The sequence below is a fragment of the Artemia sp. Qi Xiang Cuo genome, chromosome 6 (assembly GCF_049724085.1).
Source record: "Artemia sp. Qi Xiang Cuo chromosome 6, ASM4972408v1, whole genome shotgun sequence".
NCBI lineage: Eukaryota > Metazoa > Arthropoda > Branchiopoda > Anostraca > Artemiidae > Artemia > Artemia sp. Qi Xiang Cuo.
In genome coordinates, this window is record NC_142799.1 from 51,844,135 (window position 1) to 51,867,952 (window position 23,818).

At 35.0% G+C, this 23,818-nt stretch overlaps 1 protein-coding gene across 1 annotated transcript in view; it reads right to left on the reverse strand.

The window, feature by feature from the left end:
* Positions 1-23,818, reverse strand: part of LOC148951356 (uncharacterized) — a 117,410-nt gene that overhangs the window by 72,757 nt on the left and 20,835 nt on the right. Inside the window, exon 2 of the mRNA XM_089091076.1 lies at positions 1,850-1,954. Within this exon, the coding sequence (XP_088947202.1) occupies positions 1,850-1,945 (96 nt within the window). The 5' untranslated portion in view covers positions 1,946-1,954. The remainder of the gene's footprint in view (positions 1-1,849; positions 1,955-23,818) is intronic.

Here is a 23,818-nt window from a genome sequence, read left to right on the forward strand (position 1 = left end):
TCGAAAGCTACGAGTCTGAGAAAATTTGCCTAATTTCCAAAAAAAGGGGAAACACCCCCTAAAAAATCAATACTTGTTAATGATAATCACACCAACAGATTCAGCGTATCAGAGAACCCTACTGTAGAGATTTGAAGCCCCCATCTTCAAAAATGTGGAATTTTGCATTTTTTGCCAAAAGAGAGATAAATAATCTTATCGAACCAGTGGGTCTAGATTCTAGAAGATCGCGAGAGAGCTAATTAGAACGGAAATTAAAAGTTCTAGTGCCCCCTTTAAGTAACCAATAAGATTGGAGGGCAGCTAGCCCCCCTCCCATGCCCTTTTTTACTCCAAAGTAGTTTGATCAAAATTTTGAGATAGCCATTTTGTTCAGCATTGTTGAATGGTCCAATAACTATGCCTTTAGAGATAAAACGGCCCCCCAAAGCTCCTGGGGAAAGGCCTTTAAATTATGAAATTTTCCTATTGTTTGATGAGAACCAAACTGGTTAATAATAACCAAGACAGGAATAGCAGATGCTCAAATTGTCCGCTGTAATTCAGTCATGCCTCCGCCTCTCGTCAGACTGCCACTCGTTTTCATACTTACTCATTAACGTCTGTTCGATCACCAAATCAGGAGAAAATGTCGCCCAGTAGTTGTCAGTTCTCTAGATGAACAGGTATTACTGTAGCGTTCTGTACTGCTCTGGTTTGTCTATCCTCAACTGAATAATTGACTGCACGAACAGCTAAGTAGACTTCGTGTAAAGATTGTGGCTGGAAGCAGCAAATTAAGGAAGCATTTCTAACAACAACTGTAGACAGAGCTCAAGGTTGCCACTTCGTTCAGCTCTCAGGATCTTTCTCAGGATTTCAAAAAGGTCCAGATACTGAAACCAAAGACGTGCAGTTCTGGACACGGATAATCGTTCTTTTGCACTATGAACTGTTTCATAGATAAACTCCTCTATTTCAGATAAGATAAGCTCTACAGGATAAGCGCATACTATTTCATAGTGCTATGGTAGATGGTCCCAATAATTAGATCACCTAAAGAATAGCACTAAGGAATGTAAAACACTAACTGGAGGGGGAAGGGGATTTTGGAATACTGGTTTGAAATTAAACTGTTCAAGGCTCATATTCTAAGGCGCCATTCCTAGCTTAATATAAAAAGAAGAATCGACCAAAAATTATTAAAATAACTAGTTCCTGTAGGTTAAATTTCACAACCATTTTAGGTAAGGTGATGCTACATAAAATCAAGTTTTTAACTTCATTTTCGAATTCGCCACCATTGATTTTATAGAAAATGACCAAAAAATCCAACATCCCTTAATTTCGAGTTTTAACCCCCTCCCCATTCTTTTCGGGTGGAAATTGGCAATTCAGATTTGGACTCGGCATGCTTTATTGATTTGGATTCATCATAATGAATCCACATCTGGACTCAGCATGCTTTATTTGATAGGAAACGACCATTTACTCCACAATATTTATAAACACAAAAATCAATTTTTCCCCTTCAGGGGCAAATTTAAAACACTTGTGCAAGGGGGATTCGGGTGGATTTTTTTGTGTAATTAAGCTGATTTTTCTGAACATCTTGATGTAAAAAATAAAATTCTGTGATAATTTCCCTGAAGTTTGATCATTTTTTCCCGTATCTTTCCTCTATTAAAAGCAAGATATTTGTGGGTGGGTGGGTGGGGCGGGGGGTTGATACGATAGATAGTGTACTTGGTGCCAAAAACTTTCTTTTTATCTGAAGACTTTTTTTTATCAGTATATTGAATATAATATTCACTTGCCATTCTAATATTGATAATAACAATAAAATAAACTTTTAATTTTAAAAACATACCTTAAATAGATTACCAGACTTTGGTCTCTTTCCTAAATGCTTTTTTCGGGCTGCCACAATAGCTTCGCTCCCTCCTCTTGGAAAGTCATGGGACATTTTGCTGATCTAGAAAAAAGAATGGGAATATATCTGTCTTAAGTATTTCCAAGATCCCGTTTTTTTTTGCTATTCATTTTTCAATTTCAGAGTATAATTTTAAGTTCTAATAACAAAAGATTTTGTTATCCCCCCCCAAGCGGAATTCAAAAGATCGATATACAACTGAAGTGAAAAAGGCGTTACATGTTTATAAAAAAAAGAGCAAAGAGAATCAAGGGAACCAATCAATTATGCACTGCTCAAGCCTGTTCAAATGAAACAGAAGAGAAAAGAGAATGAAGACTGGGAAAAATTGACTACACACTGCTCAAACCCACTATTATAAAACAGAAGAATAAAGAGAATCAAGAGTGGGTACTAATTGATGTACTGCTCAAACCTATTCGAATGGAACAGTGACAAGTGACTGATGGAGAGCAGGACTGGCAACTAATCGAGAATGCGATGTTCAAACCCATTGGACAATGCATGCTGATTTGAATTTTTCTGCGTCCCATTATGATCTTGAGCGTGCTACATTCTTTATTGTATTATTGTTATTGGAAAAAAAGACTATTTATGCAAATTTTGAAGGGCATTAAAATTAAAGACTGAAACTCCAAGAATGTGCTGTGCAGGTGGCAAGGTAAAATTACCAGAATTAAATTTACCACCAGAACGATTATCAACATTGGTGTCAGGTAAAATAAGCCAGCTGCAAATACTTTTTGGCAAGCATATGGAAGTACAATTCACGTTTACAAAAGGCATTGTTTGGTTCAACAGAAATTATAAGTGAAAACTACATGGCAACATTCAAATTCTAAGGGCCAAAATTAACATTGTGTTGGATCACTTCTACCACTGTTGACGTTCAAAGACAAATTATCGTATCTGCAGCAGGAAGTCCCCCTCCCCCTCAGCACCCATATTGCACACTTTTTCCTATTCAATGCATTCCAAAACTTTACTGCTAATACTATCCAGGTAAGTAAAGATATCCACTTGATTTGAATTTCCTGTTAAATAACACCTTTTCTTTCTCTCATCTTACTCGTAGGCTGAGCAGTTTAGTCTTAATAATAGTAATTTTTAACCTATATTTGCGCCCTGGACTAACAAAACATCCAAAACTTCATTTATTTTCCAAACATTTTTATCTAGGACACTGAAATCACCAACATAATCTAAGTCTAGGTGAGTTTTACCTTCCCATTTAATACCATGTTCTCCCATAACCTTTGCTATGGGATGCTGTTGGTGTGATGATTCAAATACTCCTAAATGAGGATTCATAGAGTGGATATTTGACAAACCCTCTCCCTTTCCTGTAACCCCACTGTATATCTCTCAAAGTTGAATCTACAGTAGCCTACCTTCTTTGTCTAATAAGTATCATCATTCTATGAAATTTACTTACTAGAGAAATCTTTAAAAGAGGTTTAATCGAAGTCTTATTAAAATCTCTAGGTACTTCCCCTTCTTTCAAAATCATACTGATAATCTTCAGTAATTTATAGCAGCTCATTTTTTATGGACTGCTTGCATGTTTAGAGGGAAATGTACAGCAAACACCAGTATAGAATCTGAGAATGTGAGGCTATATAAAAACTCTTCTGATAGTTTTGCAGGATTTTTGGTTGAAGACATTTCTGCCCTGTCTAGGTCAAGATTACTGTTTTGCAGGCCTAAATACTAAAACCTGACACTTTCTTGTTGTACAATATCTTTTGTCAAAGGCAGTGCAGCAGCGCTGGCTAAGTAAAAAGCAAAGTGGGCACAATGTATTATTATTTTTTTTTATGATGGTCAAGGCACTTTTTATATAAGTTGTTGTAGAAACCTTGAAAAGATTTATTCGATAGGAAATTGAAAACTAATTCCCTTTTTAACAGTCAGAAGTGATTGGAAGGTGACTATCCCACCCCCCACCCCAATCATTTCTCCAAACACATCCTATCAAAAACTTTGAGATAGCCATTTTGTTCAGCATAGTTGAAAGGTATAGTAATTATGTCTTTGGGGATGTCGACCCCTTCCCCACAGCCCTCAGGGCAAGAGCTACAGTTATGCTAGTTGCCCATTCTTAACATATAAGGTTTTTATGGAAGGGACATTTGTACAAACTTTGGAGGGGGGCTCAATGGATTGGTAATGGGAAGTTCAGTGCCTTTTTTAAAATTCAAAAGTGATTGGAGGACAACTAGCCCCCCCCCCAAGAAAAAAATGAGGTAGCCATTTCATTCAAAACAGTCCAAAAATCATTTAACAATGCCTTCACAGTTGACACAAACCCCAAGAGCCTATGTGTTTATCAAAACAAACAACAAAAGCACGAAGAACAATCGAGAAATCTTTTTGCAAGTCAGTGGGGATAATTTGAATGAATATTTCGGCCCTATGTCTAAGGGCCGTCCTCAGCAAGACAAAAATATATAAAATAAAAAAGACTCACAACAACATGCGACCAATAAAACCAAAAATTAAAAAATAATTTCAAAGCAGTCCTAGCATCCTTACTTCAGCGAGGTTGAACCAGGACTGATAAAAAGTAAGTTAAAACAAGGCGCTTCAATGATATGAAAGAAAAATAATTTAAAAACACGTTCTTATTGCTAATCCAGCCTTTTTGGCAGCTAACCTCAAAGGTTATTTTGTGACCAGTTCTGTGTTAATGTCTATTGGTTTTTTAAAATATTTTGTAAGATCATTTTTAATTAAATTTGCGTATAGAACATTTAGTGTATATTCTCCCAAGTCCCTATTTACGGAAATATTATTCTTAATCTTAAGTCTGATTTCCATTGATTCTCGAACTACCTGCTTTTATGCCTAGGTCATTGCTAATAAGGGCGGATTCATCAAAAAGTATATTATGGCTAGGATTTTCAAAAATATGGCTGCCTAATGCAGAATCAAATGAAACAGTGGAAATATATGAATTTAGAGCTTTGACATCATCTTTATGCGGTTGTATGCGCTTTTCTAAATTCTGGTGTGTTCTACCTACATAGTATTTACCACAATCGCATGGTATTTGATAAACTGGGGTTTTATCTTTACAAGAATTTAGAACTGTCTTGCAAAAAGATTTCCCTATTGTTCTATGTGCTTTTGTTGTTTGTCATGGAAAGGCAGTGTGGTCTTCGTCGCTATTTTCGTTTATCAAAACACACTATGTGCTTTAGATTGTCAATGGATTTGAGTATTAAGGAACTTTCAGAGGATGCTTCACGGGAAGATCAATTAGCTTAATTACCTTTATTTGCACTTCAGAGCAAATTAAGATCCATCTTGATCAGTGAATTGCTCCATACTTGATGATATAAATGATTAAACATCAAATGCATCCCACTGGTCCTTCCAGGGAACATCGTCCCATTTGACATCTAATAACTTCTTGAAAACTTTATCATTGACCAAAAGGCGATTGCATGCTACTACCACTGCTATTTTTACTATTACTACTCCAACTGCTACTTCTACTGCAACTACTAGTAAGGCTAAGAGTATTAAGATGAAAATTTCGGGAAGTATATGAATATACAGGTTATCAGAAGGGCATTTCCACAATGTCATAGCAATGGCATTGTATTAAGTTGAAACTTCCAGGACTTGATGAGGGGGATATTCAACTGATCAAAAGGCAATATGTTAATACTACTGCTGCTACCAGTACTATAGCTGTTACTCTTAATACTACTACTAGTACTACTACTACTACTGTGACTACTATTATAACTAAGCCTAACGGTACGAAGGTGAAATTTTCAAGGATTTTTGTGGGAGAAAGGTGAACTGAATCACAATACGCCATTTGAATCTAGGTTGTCAAAAGAGCATATCAACAATATCTTAGGAACAGTTTGGTGTGTGAAGTTGAAACTTATAGGACTTGTTGTGGGGGGCTATTGATCTAACCAGAAGAAAATATATACATCCTAAGGCTACTGCTTCTACTCTTACTACTGCTCCTACTACTAAGACTACTGCTTCTAAAGCTAAGGCTACTACTATACTACTATTAATTTTACTGCTGCTACTATTACTACTGGTACTACTACTAAAGCTACGGGTATTAGGGCAAAATATTTGAGGAAAATTGTAAGTGCTGCATTAAATCAAAACACAATAAGTGCATACAGGTTGTCAAGAGGACATGTCAGCAATGCTTCAGGAACTGTTTATAGTATTAATTTGAAACTTTCTGTGTGTCTTGAGGGGGATGTTGCAGAAAACCAAAGGTGCAAAGTGCATCTTGCTGCGAATACTGCTACAACTATTGCTGCTATGTAAGCTAAGGGTATTAAGGTGAAGCCTTCAAGGAATATTAAGCAGGTGTTGAGCTAAATCAAAACAAACTATGAGTATGAGGATTATAAAAAGGGTGACACGGTAATATCTCAAGAACAGCTTATATTTAGTAAGATGGAACTTTCAGGATGGGTTGTGGTGGATTTTGAACAACCTAGAAGCCATTTTGTGCATACTATTAATGCTAATACTATGATTGTTAAAACCAGGAGCGTCATTTGGGGGGGGGGGGGACAGTTGCCCACCCCCAAATAATTTTGAGAAAAAATTACTATATAGCCCATGCCCCAGGACTATCTGGATATAGAACCCTCTTGCCCCCCCCCCAAAGCTGGAGCTACATCCCTGGCTGTAAATAATGATGCTAAGAGTATTAAGGTGAAACTTTTAGGGAATGTTTAGGGGGATTTTCAATTAAATGAAAAAAAACTATATGCACGCAGGTTTTCAAAGGGGCACATAAGCAATATCATGTAAAGCACAATGCTATCATAGGAAATTTTAAAAGGAACTAGTCTGATTGAAAATTAAAAGTCCTAGTTCCCTTTTAAAGAGTCAAAAGTGATTGGATAGTAAGTGGCCTCTCCCGAGCCCATTAATTTTCCAAAAACGTCCAATCAAAATTTTGAGATAGCCACTTTGTTCAGCATAGTTCAAAAGTCTAGTAACTATGTCTCTAGGGATATAACTACTTCTGCTCTTAGAATTTAACTAAACCAAAAGAATGTATGTGTATCCATGTTGTCAAAAAGCATAGATACAATTTTTGAAAAGGTATTAAGTTTTATTTTTCATGTCAACTTGAGGAAGTATAAAACTAAATTAGAAAATACTATTTGTGTCAAGATTTTACAAAGGGTGTACGTTGCTTAAACTAGTAGCAAAATTTTCTCCAGGATACAAATAGCAAGCCAAACTATAGATTCTAATGGAAAAAAACTGAAAATATTTAAAATATTATTTTCTTTTTCCATGGAAAAAACCGTGCAAAAAAAAAAATAAAAGAAAAAAAAAAAAAAAAAAAAATAAATTTATTTTAAGAACTTTTTCCACGAAATAAGTTTTTCAAAGAAAAGTAGATGCTCCATCAAACCAAAAATCAGCCGAAATGAAGTCAAACAATCTTCCAAGCTTAAAACTACCACAAATCGCCATCAATAAATAAATGAATCTCATAACAAACAGATATTATCATGAGTAGGACTGAAAGCCCCCCATCCTCTGAAGACCAGAACATAATTTGCACTTTACCAAAAAAAATTTGCAAAATTTTAGATAAATGTGGATTGTCAGTTCAATATACAGATGCTAATATTTATTCCTTAAAATCTTAATAAATTTTGATTTATTAAAGTTAAAAAAGTAAAAAAATTTAAAATTTATCTTGTTTTCAGTAAAGCACAAATTATATTCTGGTTTTCAGAAGGCATAGGGCTGTCAGCCCTACTCATCTTAATTCCTGCTCATTTTGAGTTTAACTTGGTTATTTATTGTAATTTCTGTTGTTGTTGTTTTAGTTTCATTTATTTACTGATGGTGATTTGTGGTAATTTTATGCTTGGAGTATTATTTGACTTTATTGTTCCTCATTTTGGGTTTAATCAAGCTCTTTACTTTTCTCTGTAAAACTTATTTTGTCGATTTTTTTCAATGAATTACTTAAAGAGGACACTAGATTTTAAATTTTGCAATAGAGGGAAGACTCTTTCAATAATAAATAACAACTAATATAACATGGTCACTCCTGGGAAAAACAACAAAACAAATATGCATAGATGGCCACCCTTGCCAGGGATAGTAAGAAAATTCATATTTTTTTAAGCAGCTTTGGGGTTCTAATGCATATCCAATTTTGTTTTATAATTTTTACCAAGGTCACACCTGTTTTTGGGGGAGTTTGACTCTTTTCAAAAATTCAACACAAATACTTTATAATATAGTTTATACAATGTAAATAGTTTACTTATAGTTTAGGCTAATCTAAACTTTGTTTTAAAGCGCTTCAGTTTCTATTGACCACAGTTCATATAATTATCCAGTAAGCTTATTGCAGATCATTTCTGGTCTTCGTTCTCGGTGCGAACAAAAAGCTCCTCTCACTTCTTTCTGCATTAGCGGGTTAGTCTGTTTCCGATTGTTTCCAACAAAGTACATTATTCGTAATAGCAGGTTTCCACTTGTTTCCGATTAGATCACAGTCTGACTTGTCTACCCGTGAAAAGATCTGATGCCGCCTTTGTTTCTATCTGCAAAAACGTTCTCTGGAGCACATGCACCTTGGTCCGGGTTTTTATAATGGGTGAGATAGGGAAAGATCATACTGGATAATTATATAAACTGTGCTATTTAACAAAGTAACTTTTTACTTCAGTTTGTTACTGCTTGATCCAAAGCAGTCTTTACTTACAGTTTGCTACTGCAACAAAGTGGCACTGTAAGTTACTTAACTTTGATCCAACAGCTCAAAATGAAGTGAAGTTAAGCAATTTAAAAAAAAAACTAGAACTGAGGCTGTTGAGAAGGAAACGTGTTAAGAAATGGATTCTTAATTCATAATACTTCTAACTAATATTAAATAAAAAAAAACAAGTTTTTTTTACTGAAAGTAAGGAACGACGTTAAAACTTAAAACGAACAGAAATTATTCCGCATATGAAGGGGGCTGTCCCCTCCTCAACGCCTCGCTCTTTACACTAAAGTTTTTTTATTGTTTAAAAAAATAGAGTTGTGAGAAAGTCAAACTTTAGCGTAAAGAGCGAGGCGTTGAAGAGGGGACAGCCCCCTTCATATACGGAATAATTTCTGTTCGTTTTAAGTTTTAACGTCGTTCCTTACTTTCAGTTAAAAAAAACTTTTTTGTTTATTTAATTTTTGAACGTTTTTGAATTAATGCAGATTTTGATTTTGGCTCACCGTACATGAATAATTAAAACCAAATTTGCATATTATATTTGGTTAAATGGCTTTCTTGAAACTTGTTTAATTTTATTTACGGACGTTTTTATTAGTAATAAATATAAGTAACTTAGAATTAACTTACGTAACGAACTTCTATATTCATAAATTTTTAAAACGTATATTAGGGGGTTAGCCCCCTAGTCAATACCCTGCTCGTTAAACTATAGTTCGAATTTTTTTTCCAGTTCTTTAAAAATGACCTCTTAATCACAATCAGTTGATCAGTTGAAAAACTTGTTTTTTTTGTTTAATTCCTGATCTTTTTCTTTGACAATGCTGGGAAATCCGGCGCCCCCTTCATAGCAATGTCCCTTCCCCCATGAAAACTTCCTTCATGGAAAGATCCTTCCATATAGCCCCCAACCCTCTCCTGCCCCCACCTACCAGAAAAAATCCCCTCTGAAAAAGTCTGTATACTTCCCAATAACCAATACTATATGTTAACATTGAGTAAAGTTCATAACTTTCAGCCCTCCCCCTGAGGACTTTGGGGGATCAAGTCATCGTAAAAGACATTTTTATCATATTTTCGACCGTGCTGAACAAAATGGCTATCTCAAAATTGGATCGGGTGACTTTGGGAAAAAAATGAGCGTGGGAGGGGGCATAGTTGCCCTCCATTTTTTTTTGGTCACTTAAAAAGGGCACTAGAACTTTTAATTTCCGTTCCAATGAGCCCTCCCACGATATTCTAGGACCACTGGCTCGAAACGATCACCCCTGGAAAAAAAACAACAAAAAAACAAACAAACAAACAAATAAACACGCATCCGTGATCTTTCTTCTGGCAAAAAATGCAAAATTCTACATTTTCGTAGATAGGAGCTTGAAACCTCTACAATAGGGTTCTCTGATACGCTGAATATGATGGTGTGATTTTCATTAAGGTTCTATAACTTTTAGGGTGTCTTTCCCCCTTTTTTAGAAAATCAGCCAAATTTTCTCAGGCACGTAACTTTTGATGGGTAAGATTAAACTTAATGAAACTTATATATTTGAAATCAGAATTAAAATCTGATTCTTTTGATGTATCTATTGGTATCAAAATCCCGTTTTTTAGAGTTTCGGTTACCATTGAGCCGGGTCGCTCCTTTCTTACAGTTCGTTACCACGAACTGTTTGATACAGCTTCCAAAACTACAGCAGTAAAAGATACGGTATTATTTACAGTATCTTGTATTATTTACCGCACTCATTTTATACCAAAAATATATATTATGATTTGTTTATAACAACATGAAATATTTGTTTAAAATGGTTTTAAATTGAAAGATAAGACAAGATTCACTTTGTGTTTTTTCAAAAACAATACACAAGAAAATTAAGTCCATTAACAATGAATTGTTATATTGTATTTGATTATCTGTTAAATTTTAGCTTAGAGTAGCAAAATTTGTATCCCACAAAGTAAGAGAAGTTTTCAAAGAATGAAAGTGTAACACATCATTTTTGTTTTCAAAGATACCTTATACATATAAAAATTTTAATTTTCAAATTAAAATTCTTCGCCTTTGTCAAAGATTAGCAGAACTTGACTATTTTACCAATACAATGGTAAATAACATCATACAATAAAATATACCAGGTCAAACCATGGTTCAAATAGGGAGGAAAAATTATCAGTTCAGTTCAGAAAAGTTCTAGTTCACTTATGAACTAGCTTCTGCTGTGTTAATATCTAATTGGTGTTTTCACTCTCGGTATTTGCCAGTCGAAATTCCCCGTGTGTAACTTGAACATTTCCTAACCGTGCATGACCCTTGCCTTTCCTAAGTGACATTAGTGACCTTGGTTCTTGTTAATTGGATTATAGGATTTGTATCATAGTCCTGAACAGTGAAAGAAATCAAAGGCGAGATTTTTAGTTCCAAATAGCTCATGTCTGAAACAAAGGAACCTCCGGAAAAAGACATAGATGTCTCACTTTTCCTGCCCTCAAAAAGAAACAGAACCACCGTCCCGACTTCTATGTCTAAATCAACCACACATTTTAAGGGGAAACAAGCCCTAAACATCCTTCAAGCTAAAAGTACTGGCGAAACCCCTTACAAAAAAAACAATAATGATGCAATTAGATCACCCCTTGAAGAACCCCAACCAGAGATTAGATCACTCCCTGAGGATTCCCCACCATTCCCTACTTAGCTCTTTAGGTCAGCCAAATTATTACATTGTGACCATCAAGAAAACCAATGGTCAACCCTTTACTAGAGAACGGTTAATGGATATTAGAAAGCCTATATTTCTACTAGCTAACTCAACTTTTGAAGTAGTCTTCCTGAAAGACGGTCCGATAGATCTTTATTTTACCTCTCACAAGGCTGCTGATTCAGTCCTTTCAAGATCCAAGGAACTAATCTTTGGGGGTTCCAAAATCTTTGCCACTTCAAAAGAAGTAGACAAGTCGTATAAATACGTGGTTTATGGTGTTCACACCGGTATACAAATAGAGGAAATTATAGCTGAACTAGGCCAGATGGGTTCTTCGGGCCATGCCGTCCAACCAACCACTGTCACAAGACTCAGCTTGAAAAATGATGGTAATCTTATACCCAGTCGCTCAGTGCTCATTGTGTACAAAAAAAAGAGTTGCAAAGAGAAGTTTTTTATATGGCATGACCCTTCGCCATAAGTCCTATAAACCAAAGGCCCTACGATGCACTATTTGCCTAGCTCATGGTCATAGTAAAAATAACTGTAAAGTCACTCCAATCATGTCGAAAATGTGGCAAAACCTAGCCACGTTACAGAAAGTAGCATTGAGAAAGACGCCCTCTGTAAAAATTGTAATAATAAGGGGCACACGGCACATGAAAAGCAACTTTGTCCAGCCTATCACAAGAGAGCCGAGATCCTCCAAAACTATGTGAGATTGAACTTGCCCTACTCTGTCGTAGCTGCTACAATCCCTAGACAACCAACTCCCAGTAGACCTTTAAATAGCCAAACTGAAGTTTCAAATGACTAGAGGAAACAGGCCCCATCCCCAATTGATAAAGTTTGCTCATTTACCAAATGATCCACTTAATATCCTTTACTTGACGCCAAATCGCAGCCTTCCTCTTCCCAGCTTCCAGTTTTATCGCATCCACAAATTATTCATCATTATAATCAAGAATTGCAAAGGTTAGCCACATATCTCGCTGTTTCCCATCTTATCGAGGTTGGCAGTGAACCAGTTGAATTGAAAAATATCCTTAATAATGGTCATCACTACGCTCCTAAGAGAGGAAATCTGGCAAACAGCCATGGTCCAACTTTTATCCTTCATACAAGGCATGGAATGCCATCCTAACTAAACATTTCCTGATCCCAACTGTTACCAAGTCCCACAGAAATTTGAAACAATCACCAGCATCTGAAACGATGGTAGAAGCTCCAAGCCATACCAAAATAAAAAAAAGCAAGAAAAAGCCGCCCAACACAGTAACACAGAAATTGACGACCCCTCACGAAGTCTCTTTAGGCGAAGATGATGTTCAAAGCAAAACCCAAGCGAGAAGATACCCAACAAGAATGCCTGACCACTAATTAATGTGTGACTTTTCGTTTTTAACTAATTTATCCCTTCCTAATAACATTGCTCTTAATTATTCCGATATACAAAGTAACCAGGATGCCAACCCTATAAGCAGCCCCGATGGTACCTTACTCGTGCTAATTGTAAATACCTTGATATTCTCGATTCTGCTACCAATGTGAAGCCAAATTAGTCAATAATAATTCCCTTAATGTTCTTTGCTTCAACATCAGAAGCATCCGGGATAAGTGGCTCAAATTTGAAGATTTAATCTCATTTAATGATATTTGCCCTTTTGACATAATAGTATTAACAGAGACACGACTTTCCGATAATGATGACACTCGTGATTTTTTAGTCCCTGGTTACCAAATAATCCATGTGCCCAGGAGATTGACTAAGTGTTCCAGGGGTATCTCACTACATCCGCTTGAATATAAATTTTACCAGGCTACCAGAGTGCGAATCTATTTTCTCTACACAAATAAATCTCAGATCTATTTATTGAATAATTGTTAACATAGTTATCAGCCAAAATTCCTATATACTTTTCTTAATTTACAAACCACCTCCATTTCCAACCTCATGTTTTTGTAATCTGTTTGATGATTTCTCTAATTTTATTAATCTACCCCATAAAAAGGCAATAGTTCTTGGGGACTTTAATTGAAACCTACTCAATGTTGTTAAAAATATTGAATCTGACACTTTTTCTGAATCAGTGACTACAAGTGGTCTTCTATCCACGATTTTTTTCCCCAGTAGAGGTGATCTTTTGAAATCAACTTCAACATTAATTGACAACATTTTTGTATCTACTTCCCTGGAAAATGACCTGCCCTCAGATATAATATTTTTGGACCTGTCAGACCACTTCCCTATTTACTTGTCACTACCTTCGCAACCACTAATTCTACGCTCTAGAATTAATAGCTCAACACCTGCTAGAAATTACAGCTCTACGAATATGACCCATTTTATCGATTGCCTAGGAACCACTGACTGGTCCGATGTTTTAAATTGTCAAGAGGTAAATTCTGCCACAAATGGTTTTGCACAACGACTAAGTGAGATTATCCATTCAACCTTTCCTATTCGTAAACCTCTGGAAAACTATCGCTATATGCCCCTGGATGTCACATAGCCTCATTGTCTCCTCGTTTCATAAAAACAAATTATATAAGTTAGCCTGTAAGACCAGTAGTGAAAGACCTGTAAGCCTGTAAGACCAGGCCTACCAAATTATAAGAAACTATAAAAACTTATACACTAAACTCATTCGTAAAGCAAAGAAAAATTATTATTAAACAAAAATTATCAATTGCAAAGGAAACCTCAAAAAACTTTGGTCCACCATTAATGTTTCACCTTAAAGACACAAATGACAGATTAATTGACCCTTTACATGCACCTGACGCATCTAATAATTATTTTTCTAATTTTTTATTTATATATGATATATTTTATTAATTAACAAAAAATTTTAAATACAAAAATTTAAATTCATGTTGTGGGGTCGCACTCACAAACCAACAAACAATTACAACTTAAATTAAATCAAATCAAGTCACCTCAAAAACAAACAAAACTAGAATTCATACTTACTTAATAATTTTTCCTTCAATTTTGCTTTAAAACCACTAAAATTTTCTAGTTTCTTCATATCATTATCCAAATTATTCCATAAATTTATACCCTTTATAACAAAAGAAAACATGGACCTGGCAGACACTATAGGTGGAGTATAATGATCATTTTTACCCCTAGTATTTTTGTTATGTATATTCCATCGGCTGTAAAACCAACCATTAAAGCACTCTGGCAGCTGCTTCATATTGTATCTATACATAAACACTAATATATAAAAATGATGAATTCCCGCCGCTGGCAGTATCCTAAAATCCCTATAGACTTCTCGAAACGATTCTCTTTCTGATTTTCCTGATAATACTCTAATAGACTTGTTTTGGATAATTTGCACAGGACTAATAATTGAAGAAAATGTACCCATGTATACAGAAGAACAATACAAAATATAGGGATGGATTAACGAAAAATAGAGAAGCCTCAGTATACTAATTGGAAACATATATTTAAGTTTACGAATCATCCCCAAATTACGCGATAGAATCCGGGATAAAGTTTCAGTATGGGATCGGAAACTGAGCGTCTAATCTATAATAATGCCAAGATACTTTACTGCCTTTTGACGAGCAATCATACCGTCTTCATATGCTATATGCTGTATCCATGGATAATAATTCGATGTCCTCGAAAATATAAGAAAATTACTCTTAGAGGGGTTCACCTTTAGGTGATTCACTCTCAGCCATCTTGAAACCTCATTTAGTGATTCTCGTACACTCTCCAGGAGCAATCTCTCTGACTTTGCGATCACCACTAAAGAAGTATCATCAGCAAACATAGGCACTGTAGCCGCGTTATCCTTTTTGACGATCTCACTCATTCTTGTTTCCAGTTTACTAACAGACTGTGGAAGATCATTCACAAAAATTAAAAATAATAAGGGCCTAAGTACCGAACCCTGTGGAATTCCACACTCAACACAATTTTCATGAGAACCCATATTACCAATTTGAACATATTGTTTTCTACAAGACAAAAAAGAACCTAAAAACGAAAGAGCTGGACCCCTAATCCCATAAATTTGACACTTCATTAACAGAATATCATGACTGTCCGTATCAAAAGCCTTTACAATATCTATAAATACAGTTGCCACTTTATACCCGTTATCCAGTGCCATATTAATAATGCTAGTCAAATATACATTTGCTTGTTCAGTAGTACAACCTTGACGGAATCCAAATTGTGTAGGAGTAAATATTTTCTGGTCGTCAAGATACTAATAAATTCTGATTGAAAAGCATTTTTCCAGTATCCTAGACATAATGGGTAAAATCAAAATTGGTCTATAATTTTCAACATCCCCAGTATTCCCTCCTTTATGTATTGGTATTACTTTCGCTGACTTAAAACAACTCGGAAACACTCCCTCTTTTAGACACTGATTAATTATTAAAACAGAATTTTGAGCTATCACATCCCAAAGTGTTTTTATTACTCTAATTGAAACAATATCAGAGCCAGAAGCTGTACATTTCATACCATAAACAATTTATATTCTTTAACTGGGAGTATATTTAAAGATATTTCCAACTCCTTATGATGGTATTTTTTAAAAGCCTGGTCGCCTGTTTTGATTATAATCGACTCTTTCTCTCTCCTTCCAACTGTCGAAAAATGGTTAGCAAATTCTTCACAAATTTCCTCTGGATTTTTAAGGCTGGTTCCATCTTTACGGAATATCTCCTGAGGGATTCCTCCAGATGATTGTCCTAAAGTGCTTCTTATCACATTCCATGTTTTCAACGGATTTCCGGATGCTTTTTCAAATTCTATTTTATAATAATCTTGTCTAGCTCTTTGCAGGAGTCTGTTTAGGGCATTACGATAACTCTTATAAATTTGCTCATTTATATCGCAGGGATGATGTACCTTTTTCTCATACAAATTATTCTTCTTATTTATCGATCTCAATAAACTCGGAGTAATCCAAGGCTTCTTTGAAGGTTTTCTTCTATTGTTGTTAATATTCCTAGAGCATTTTTCCAGGGATTGCTTAATTATTTGGTAAAAGACTCTGAACTTAGAGTCAATATCCGCAGAGATTGAAAACTCTGTATTCCAATCCTTATTGGCTAGCTCTTTTCTACATTTCAGAAGTGCATCTTTATCGAGTAACATCCTCAGCTTAAGACTGCTCTTCTTTGTGGAATTTTTATTATCAACGCATACCGAATAACTTGCAAATACACCAAAATGATCAGAAGTATCACTTATAAGAATACTTGGACTACCCGACATATAATTTGAAAATATGTTATCCAGAAATTTTGATGACGTCCTTGTAACACGAGTACTATTATTAATAGCAGGGATACAACCAAATGAAATCATCAAATTTAAAAATCGGTCTGTATTTGATCCATTATCCAATAGATCAATGTTAAAATCTCCCATTATAAAAATAGGACTTTGATGTGGGATCTTTTCCAATTGTTCTTCAAGTAATTCATAAAACTCAATAAGAGATCCTGACGGTGGCCTATATACAACCAGAACATAACCACAACGTACAGACAGCTCTAACTGCAAAATAAAAGACTCAAAAACCATTTCTTTATATATTAAAATATCCTCTCGGACACTTGCCCGTATATCAGAACGTATATACGCTGCCAGTCCCCCGTGTCGGCGAAGTTGACGATTTTTCGTGTAAAGATTATATCCTGAAATATGTAAAAGTTCCGAATTATAATCATTTAACCAAGCTTCAGTCAGTCCAATTACCTGAAAAAGAGATAAACTGGAAATTTCATTTATAAAATCTAAACTTGAATTCAATCCTTGGCAATTCAAATGGAACACATTAAATCTGTCCGAAACATTACTACATGCCATCTGCATTCCCCATACTGACTCCTGCTCCTCCTTACAGGCTGTACTCCCTTGCTTCAATTCTAGATCCATGTTTCTCTGCCCAACTGATAGCAATGAGGTACTTCAAATCATTGGTTCTCTTCATATTAGTTTTACACCTGACTGTCTTGGATTAAGTAATAAGCTCCTGAAGACCATATCTCCTTTTGTTTACGAGCCCATGAAGCATATTGCCAACCTATCTTTAACCCACGGATTTTCCATGATTTACTAAAGTCAGCCATTGTTATCCCAGTTCTTAAAAAGGGTGATCCAACTGAGATAGGTAATTATCGTCCAATCTCAATTCTTCCTGTTATATCCTAAGTGCTCAAGAGAATTATCTTCAGACATCTGTCTCCCTTTCTGTTCGCCAGTCGGCACTCCATTTCCTTGATTTCTTCTCATCAATATGGCTTTTGGCTGAAATTTTCAACTTCTCATGCTCTAATTGACGCCACACAGTTCATACGCTCACAACTTGACCTTAAAAAACTGCACTGGGCTTATTTTTGGATTTCTCTAAGGCCTTTGACTGGTTGATCATTGTATTTTAATAACTAAATTAAATAGTTACGGTATTCGGGGCGTTATAACATAATGAACATTAGAAACCAAAAAAAGAAAGAAAAAAATGATGTGAAACCATTTCATGTGATCATATCTTCCACGGTTTCATGTAAAACTCACTCCATCACTTCATCTCTCCATTTTACGCTGTCAAAACCATAAAGAAATTAAAAAATGTTTGATCAACTGCCCATATCCTATTTTAATATCGGAAACAATGCAGTTTTAGACAAAATATTCATGATGATGCAAAAGCCTTATGTTTGAACACGATAATATAAAACAAGTATTTTTTGAAAACTTGCTTCTCTAGGGTATAGTTTTTAAGTGACTTTGCTGATTGATTCCCTGTGGTTTGTCTTTTAATATTCCAGCTAAGAAAAAACATAGACTTCTTCCAGTGCATAATATATATGAGGCACCATCAAAAGTCAAGATTATATGGCAAACCGGTTTGTTCTTTACTATTGCACAAAAACGATTCCAATCTGGGGAAAAAATGTTGTAATTCGTTCTTTAAATTGCCAATGTGAAGATAGATGAGCGTGGTGTCATTTATATGAAAAATGTAATTCCAAAAATAAGGGTCATAAGAGAATTTTACCAAACTTGTGACCTATCTAGATTGCTTTTTCAGATCAGAGAGTTTCAGGGCGCTAATTTTGAAAAAAAATGAGCCACCTCAAAGGAAAGTTAATAAACACACAATTGTTTGCTTAAAAAGAGTAGATACTAACCGCAGATTCTGTTCTTGTATAATTTTACAATACCAAAAAACTTCTTTTCCATTGAATTAAGTAATTCCTAATATTATAATAAAGTAGATTGCTGGAATTTCATAAAATAGGAAAAAAATAATAAAAATCATGACTGCAATTGAAAATGAAACCTAGTAGAGAACAAGGTCTAGCCCATAGTAACCAAAATATGTTTGGGAAAAACTGTCAATTAATGAAGTGCCATTTCAAGCTGGCTCAGGAATGGCATCTTTTATTTTGGTTAATTTTGATGGTAAATGTTGATTGCAAAATGTAAACAATAGACCTTTATGCTTTGTCAATCCTCCCCTTCCATTCACTAGGCTCATTGAATTCCTCTGTTAATGATATCATAAATAAATAAACGGTTTTATTTACTACTACTACTACTACTAATAAATCACCGCACCACCAAGCGATCTGAGGCCAACACAGCTATGCACGCTCCTCCTACATCCTAATATATTCAAAGCCTCCCTCTTTACACCCTCCCACGAAGTTCTTATTTCCTTTAAATTTTTCTTTATGAGAGTGTCCATGCTTCAGAGCCATATTTGACCACTGTCATCACTGTAGCTTCCAATTTTCAATTCAATTTATTTGAATAAAAATAAAATATAACATAATAACAATAAAGATCCTAGAAGGAAACTTGTTAAGGAAAAAAAAATAAATAAAGTGACACTGAAAAACAGAAAGAAGAATAAAACGTGGGTAATTAAAGCAAATTGGTTAAGAGTTGAAAGATTAAATTATACTGTCAAGTTTTGTTACATAATTGTACAGCGTGTGGAAACTTGTGGCTAGCTCAACACTGGAGGGTATTTGTTCCATTGAATAATAAATTTGTAAATGGGAGATTGCTGGGCAGCACTGGAAACACATTTAGGGATTATAATGGCTCTATTGGATGAACAGAGACAGTGGGCTTAAGAATTATTAATATTATAATAGGTAGTAGTTGAAGAGGAAGATTGTTGTGGAAAGCAGAATAAGCAAGCGATAAATTGAATTTTTGTATGATTTGATCCAGTGGAGCTATACCAAAATCTGAGTACAAATCACGGGTTGGATATAGACGGAGAAGCTAAAAAACTGCTTTAATTGCATGGTTTTGGGCAAATTTTAGTTTTTTAGTGAAGAAGCGGTTTGTATTTCCCCAATCTGATCCATAATAAGAAAGGTAAGGAAAAATCAAGGAATAATAGAGGGTAACTAGGATGTCAGGAGGAAGAAAATAATTCACATGATCAATCATAGCTACTTGTCTCAAAATTATTGCTGTGATGTAAGAAACATGATTAGAGAATGACAAGCATGAGTCAATAAATACATCAACAAACTTGGCAACCTCCACTTGCGGGAGGATGTCAGAGGACCTGAGATCTAGAGCAGGGTGGATTACGTCTTTGATGTAGGGGGTTCTAAAGAATACTACTTGAATTTTTTTGCTATTTATGGTCGTGTTATTTGTAAGGCACCGTGACTGGACTCTGTTCAGAACGACTTGGGCAGAGGTTATTGCCGATGGTAAATTTGTGCCAGTAATGAAGAAGTTGCTGTCATCAGCAAATAGCACAGGATGCACTGAAGGGCCCAGGTCCATAACAAGATCATTGATATTTAGGAGAAATAAAATCAGGCCTAGAACAGAGCCTTGCAGGACACCCCTCCGAACAGGCAAGGACTGAGAAGATACTCCATCTAAGCTGACAAGCTGACACTCTGTACTCTTCCAGATAGATAAGAGTCCAACCAAGAGAGGGACAAACCGGTTTGCCATATAATCTTGACTTTTGATGGTGCCTCATATATATTATGCACAGCAAGAAGTCTATGTTTTTTCTTAGCTGGAATATTAAAAGACAAACCACAAGGAATCAATCAGCAAAGTCACTTAAAGACTATACCCCAGAGAAGCAAGTTTTCAAAAAATACTTGTTTTATATTATCGTGTTCAAACATAAGGCTTTTGCATCATCATGAATATTTTGTCTAAAACTGCATTCTTTCCGATATTAAAATAGGATATGGGCAGTTGATCAAACATTTTTTAATTTCTTTATGGTTTTGACAGCGTAAAATGGAGTGATGAAGTGATGGAGTGAGTTTTACATGAAACCGTGGAAGATTTGATCACATGAAATGGTTTCACATCATTTTTTTCTTTCTTTTTTTGGTTTCTAATGTTCATTATGTTATATTCTTGCGTTTTTTTTTTGTTTTATATTATCTTGTCCAAAGATAAGGCTTTTGCATCATCATGAATATTTTGTGTAAAACTAAATGTTTTCTTTACATTTAAGTTACTATGGACCAGAGTTTGTTCTTTATTATAATTCTTCCAATTATTGTCTTTTAATATAACAATTTTTTACAGAAAACTTAAGAAGAAACATTTTTTAAAAGAAAATTACAAACAGGAAAATACCTATGGCTTTTTCTTATTTGGAATAGCAAGAGACAGACCTCAGAGAATCAGGCAACTATCCAAGTCCAAATATGTGTTATGGTTTGTTCTTTACTAGGTTTCAGCTATCTAAACAGCCTTGATACCAATGAAAACTTAAATTATACCCATTTATGATTAACTATACCAATCCTTTGTATAACCATAAAATGGCATGTCAAGTTCATTAAATCAAAAGAAAAATTCTTACTTCAAAATTTTCATGTATTTTTCTAGTTTGAATTAAAAAACTAAAATTATTGCTAAGACACCATATATATTTTTGAAGTTTACACAATAACTTTAGCAATTCATAACTGAAAACAAAAGTAAAATAAAATTTAATTTGATTTTGCTTTCTATGGAAATATAGCACAACTTCATAGAGAGGCTCACTTTAGGAGTTAGGCCAAAAAAGTCTGGTTCCTGGAGACAATTATAACTTTGAACTGAGAGATGAAATAAAATTATTTTATTTAAAATTTTCGGGAATTATTCTAGTTTCAATACACAAATCAGATTTTTTGTTAAGACCCTAAAAAAATACTGCATTTTATACAACTATATCTACATGCTTTTTATAATGCTAAAACGATTCCATTGTAACTGAACCACTGTGTAACTGAACCCCAAGCAACTAAACCACTGTAACTGAACCACCATGCAACTGAACCCTCTTTAACTCAACCCCATTTAACTAAAGCCCAGTCTAACTGAACCACCATGTAACTGAACCCCCCTGCAACTGAACCACCATGCAACTGAATCCCCGTGCAACTGAACCACCGTGTAACTGAACACTCGTGTAACTGAACCCTCGTGCAACTCAACCACCGTACTTACATGGGTAAAACACAAGCTAGAATCTTTACATGTTCAACTTTGCTGGAATTGTTTGCTTTTTTAAGTCTTTATATAAATTACTGTCAAGATGATTTATAAAAATGTTGTGTTTTGTTGTCACAAAAACAAAGAAAAACGGACATCATAAACTCTTTAATCCAGATATATTTCTCTTTTTATGTCTGTTAATGGGGGTTCCCTTCACCCTGTCACTTTCTATGGGTCTAATCGTTTACCCCTCTCCCCAGCAGAAAATTTCCCCTCCTCCAGCCATGGAAGCCCATCACCTGCAAAATACTCCTCTCACAGAAATTATGGTTTTCAAAATTTAAAAATCTTCTTTGGGTTGAGTCATTTTTTAGTTTAATTGAGAAGTTTTAAGGGAAGTGGAAAAGAGGAATTTATTTGTAAATCTTGCCCCCCCCTCCGTGCAAATACTTTCTTCTCATGAAAAATCCTCAAGAAAACCCCCGTGCAAAAAATTTCCGCATGTTTCCCATTGACAAATACTATCTGTAAGCAATAGACAAATCAAAAAACTTAAAAAAGAAACTGAAACTTCTGCAATGGGGTTATCTGATTGTTTTGTAGCTAGGAAGAGAAGGAGATACCTCAAAGGGTGCATTTTGATGTCGAAACATCTCAGCTTTTATTGAGTCATCAAATAAATACAGAATTAGCTCTAAGGGAGAGGATGATGGAAGAAGAAATTGTTTGATAATCCCCAGGCATTTCTAGTCTTTTTTTTATAAGCCGAAAGTGATTGGAGACTAACCAACTGCAAGAGATATTTTTTTTGGGGGGGGGGGGTGATTTTCCACGGCTAATTATTTTTTTTTTTTTGGGGGGGGGGGGGTATTTTCCGCGGGGTATTTTCCTCAAGGGATGTTTTTCGCAGGGGGGGGGGATAAATGGCGTCTCACACCGTCTACATACTGTAATGTTTTTTTTACCACTTTACTTATTTTGTTGTTTTCATTTTGTGGTATTTTCTACGCTCGTAGTTGGTTATCGTTTGGTTTGAAAAAAGTTAATTGCCTGTTTCGGTGGAGCCAATACAAAAGCTACTTTCTCTTTGCGTTTAAACTTTTGGTTTGATTTTTTTTTTCCTAGATGAATCAGGCCTTTCCTGAACGTTGAGTAATAAAAATCTTTACTGAAAATATCGGAACTTTGAGAATTTAGATAACAAAAAAGTTGCTTTGGGTTGCACTTTTCTTAAATTAATTAAAAAGATTCTTTTGAAAAACAATTTTTCAAAGGAAAGTAAAGAGTCATATTAAACCAAAGACTAGCATAAATAAATTCCTATAATAATTCAAACCCAAAATGATCAGAAATTAGCACAAAAAAAGAAACCCAAAACGAACAGAAGTTAAACAAACGATCACAGAAAATATGGGGGTTTTGGGGAAAACAAAAAAGGGGCTATAGAGTTACATGCTGAACCCCCGTTCAAACAAACCCCCATTTAACTCAAGCCTTCTTTAAGCCAACCCTCATTTAAGTCAAATCCTGAACCTAATTCACGGCCTAAAAGTAAGTTTGAACTAAGGCTGATTAAACGCTCAAAATCTATTTCTCGCTTCATTTGCGGCTTCTAACTTGTATTACTCATCAGTGTAGCCCCTAAACCCTCTAAATTGAATGAAACTTATCAGGATTGGGCCTATTGCCAGAAGCATGGCCTGATAAAGTGTTTATTTTGGTTTTATTGCAAACTTTTAACTTTTCATTAGTTCGAAGTCCCCCACCCACAACTTATCCTGAAAGGTCCAACTTATTAATGGAAGCCGTTCTTGAGATAATGCTTTGTAACCCTTTTGAGAAACTGCATACTCATAGTCAATTTGATTCAGTTCAATATCCGCCGAACTATTCCTTGAAAGCTTCACCTTAATACCTTTATCTTCCGTGGCAGCAGAAGCAGAGCTAGTAGCAGTATGTACATAGTACATTTCGTATTTTTGAACATT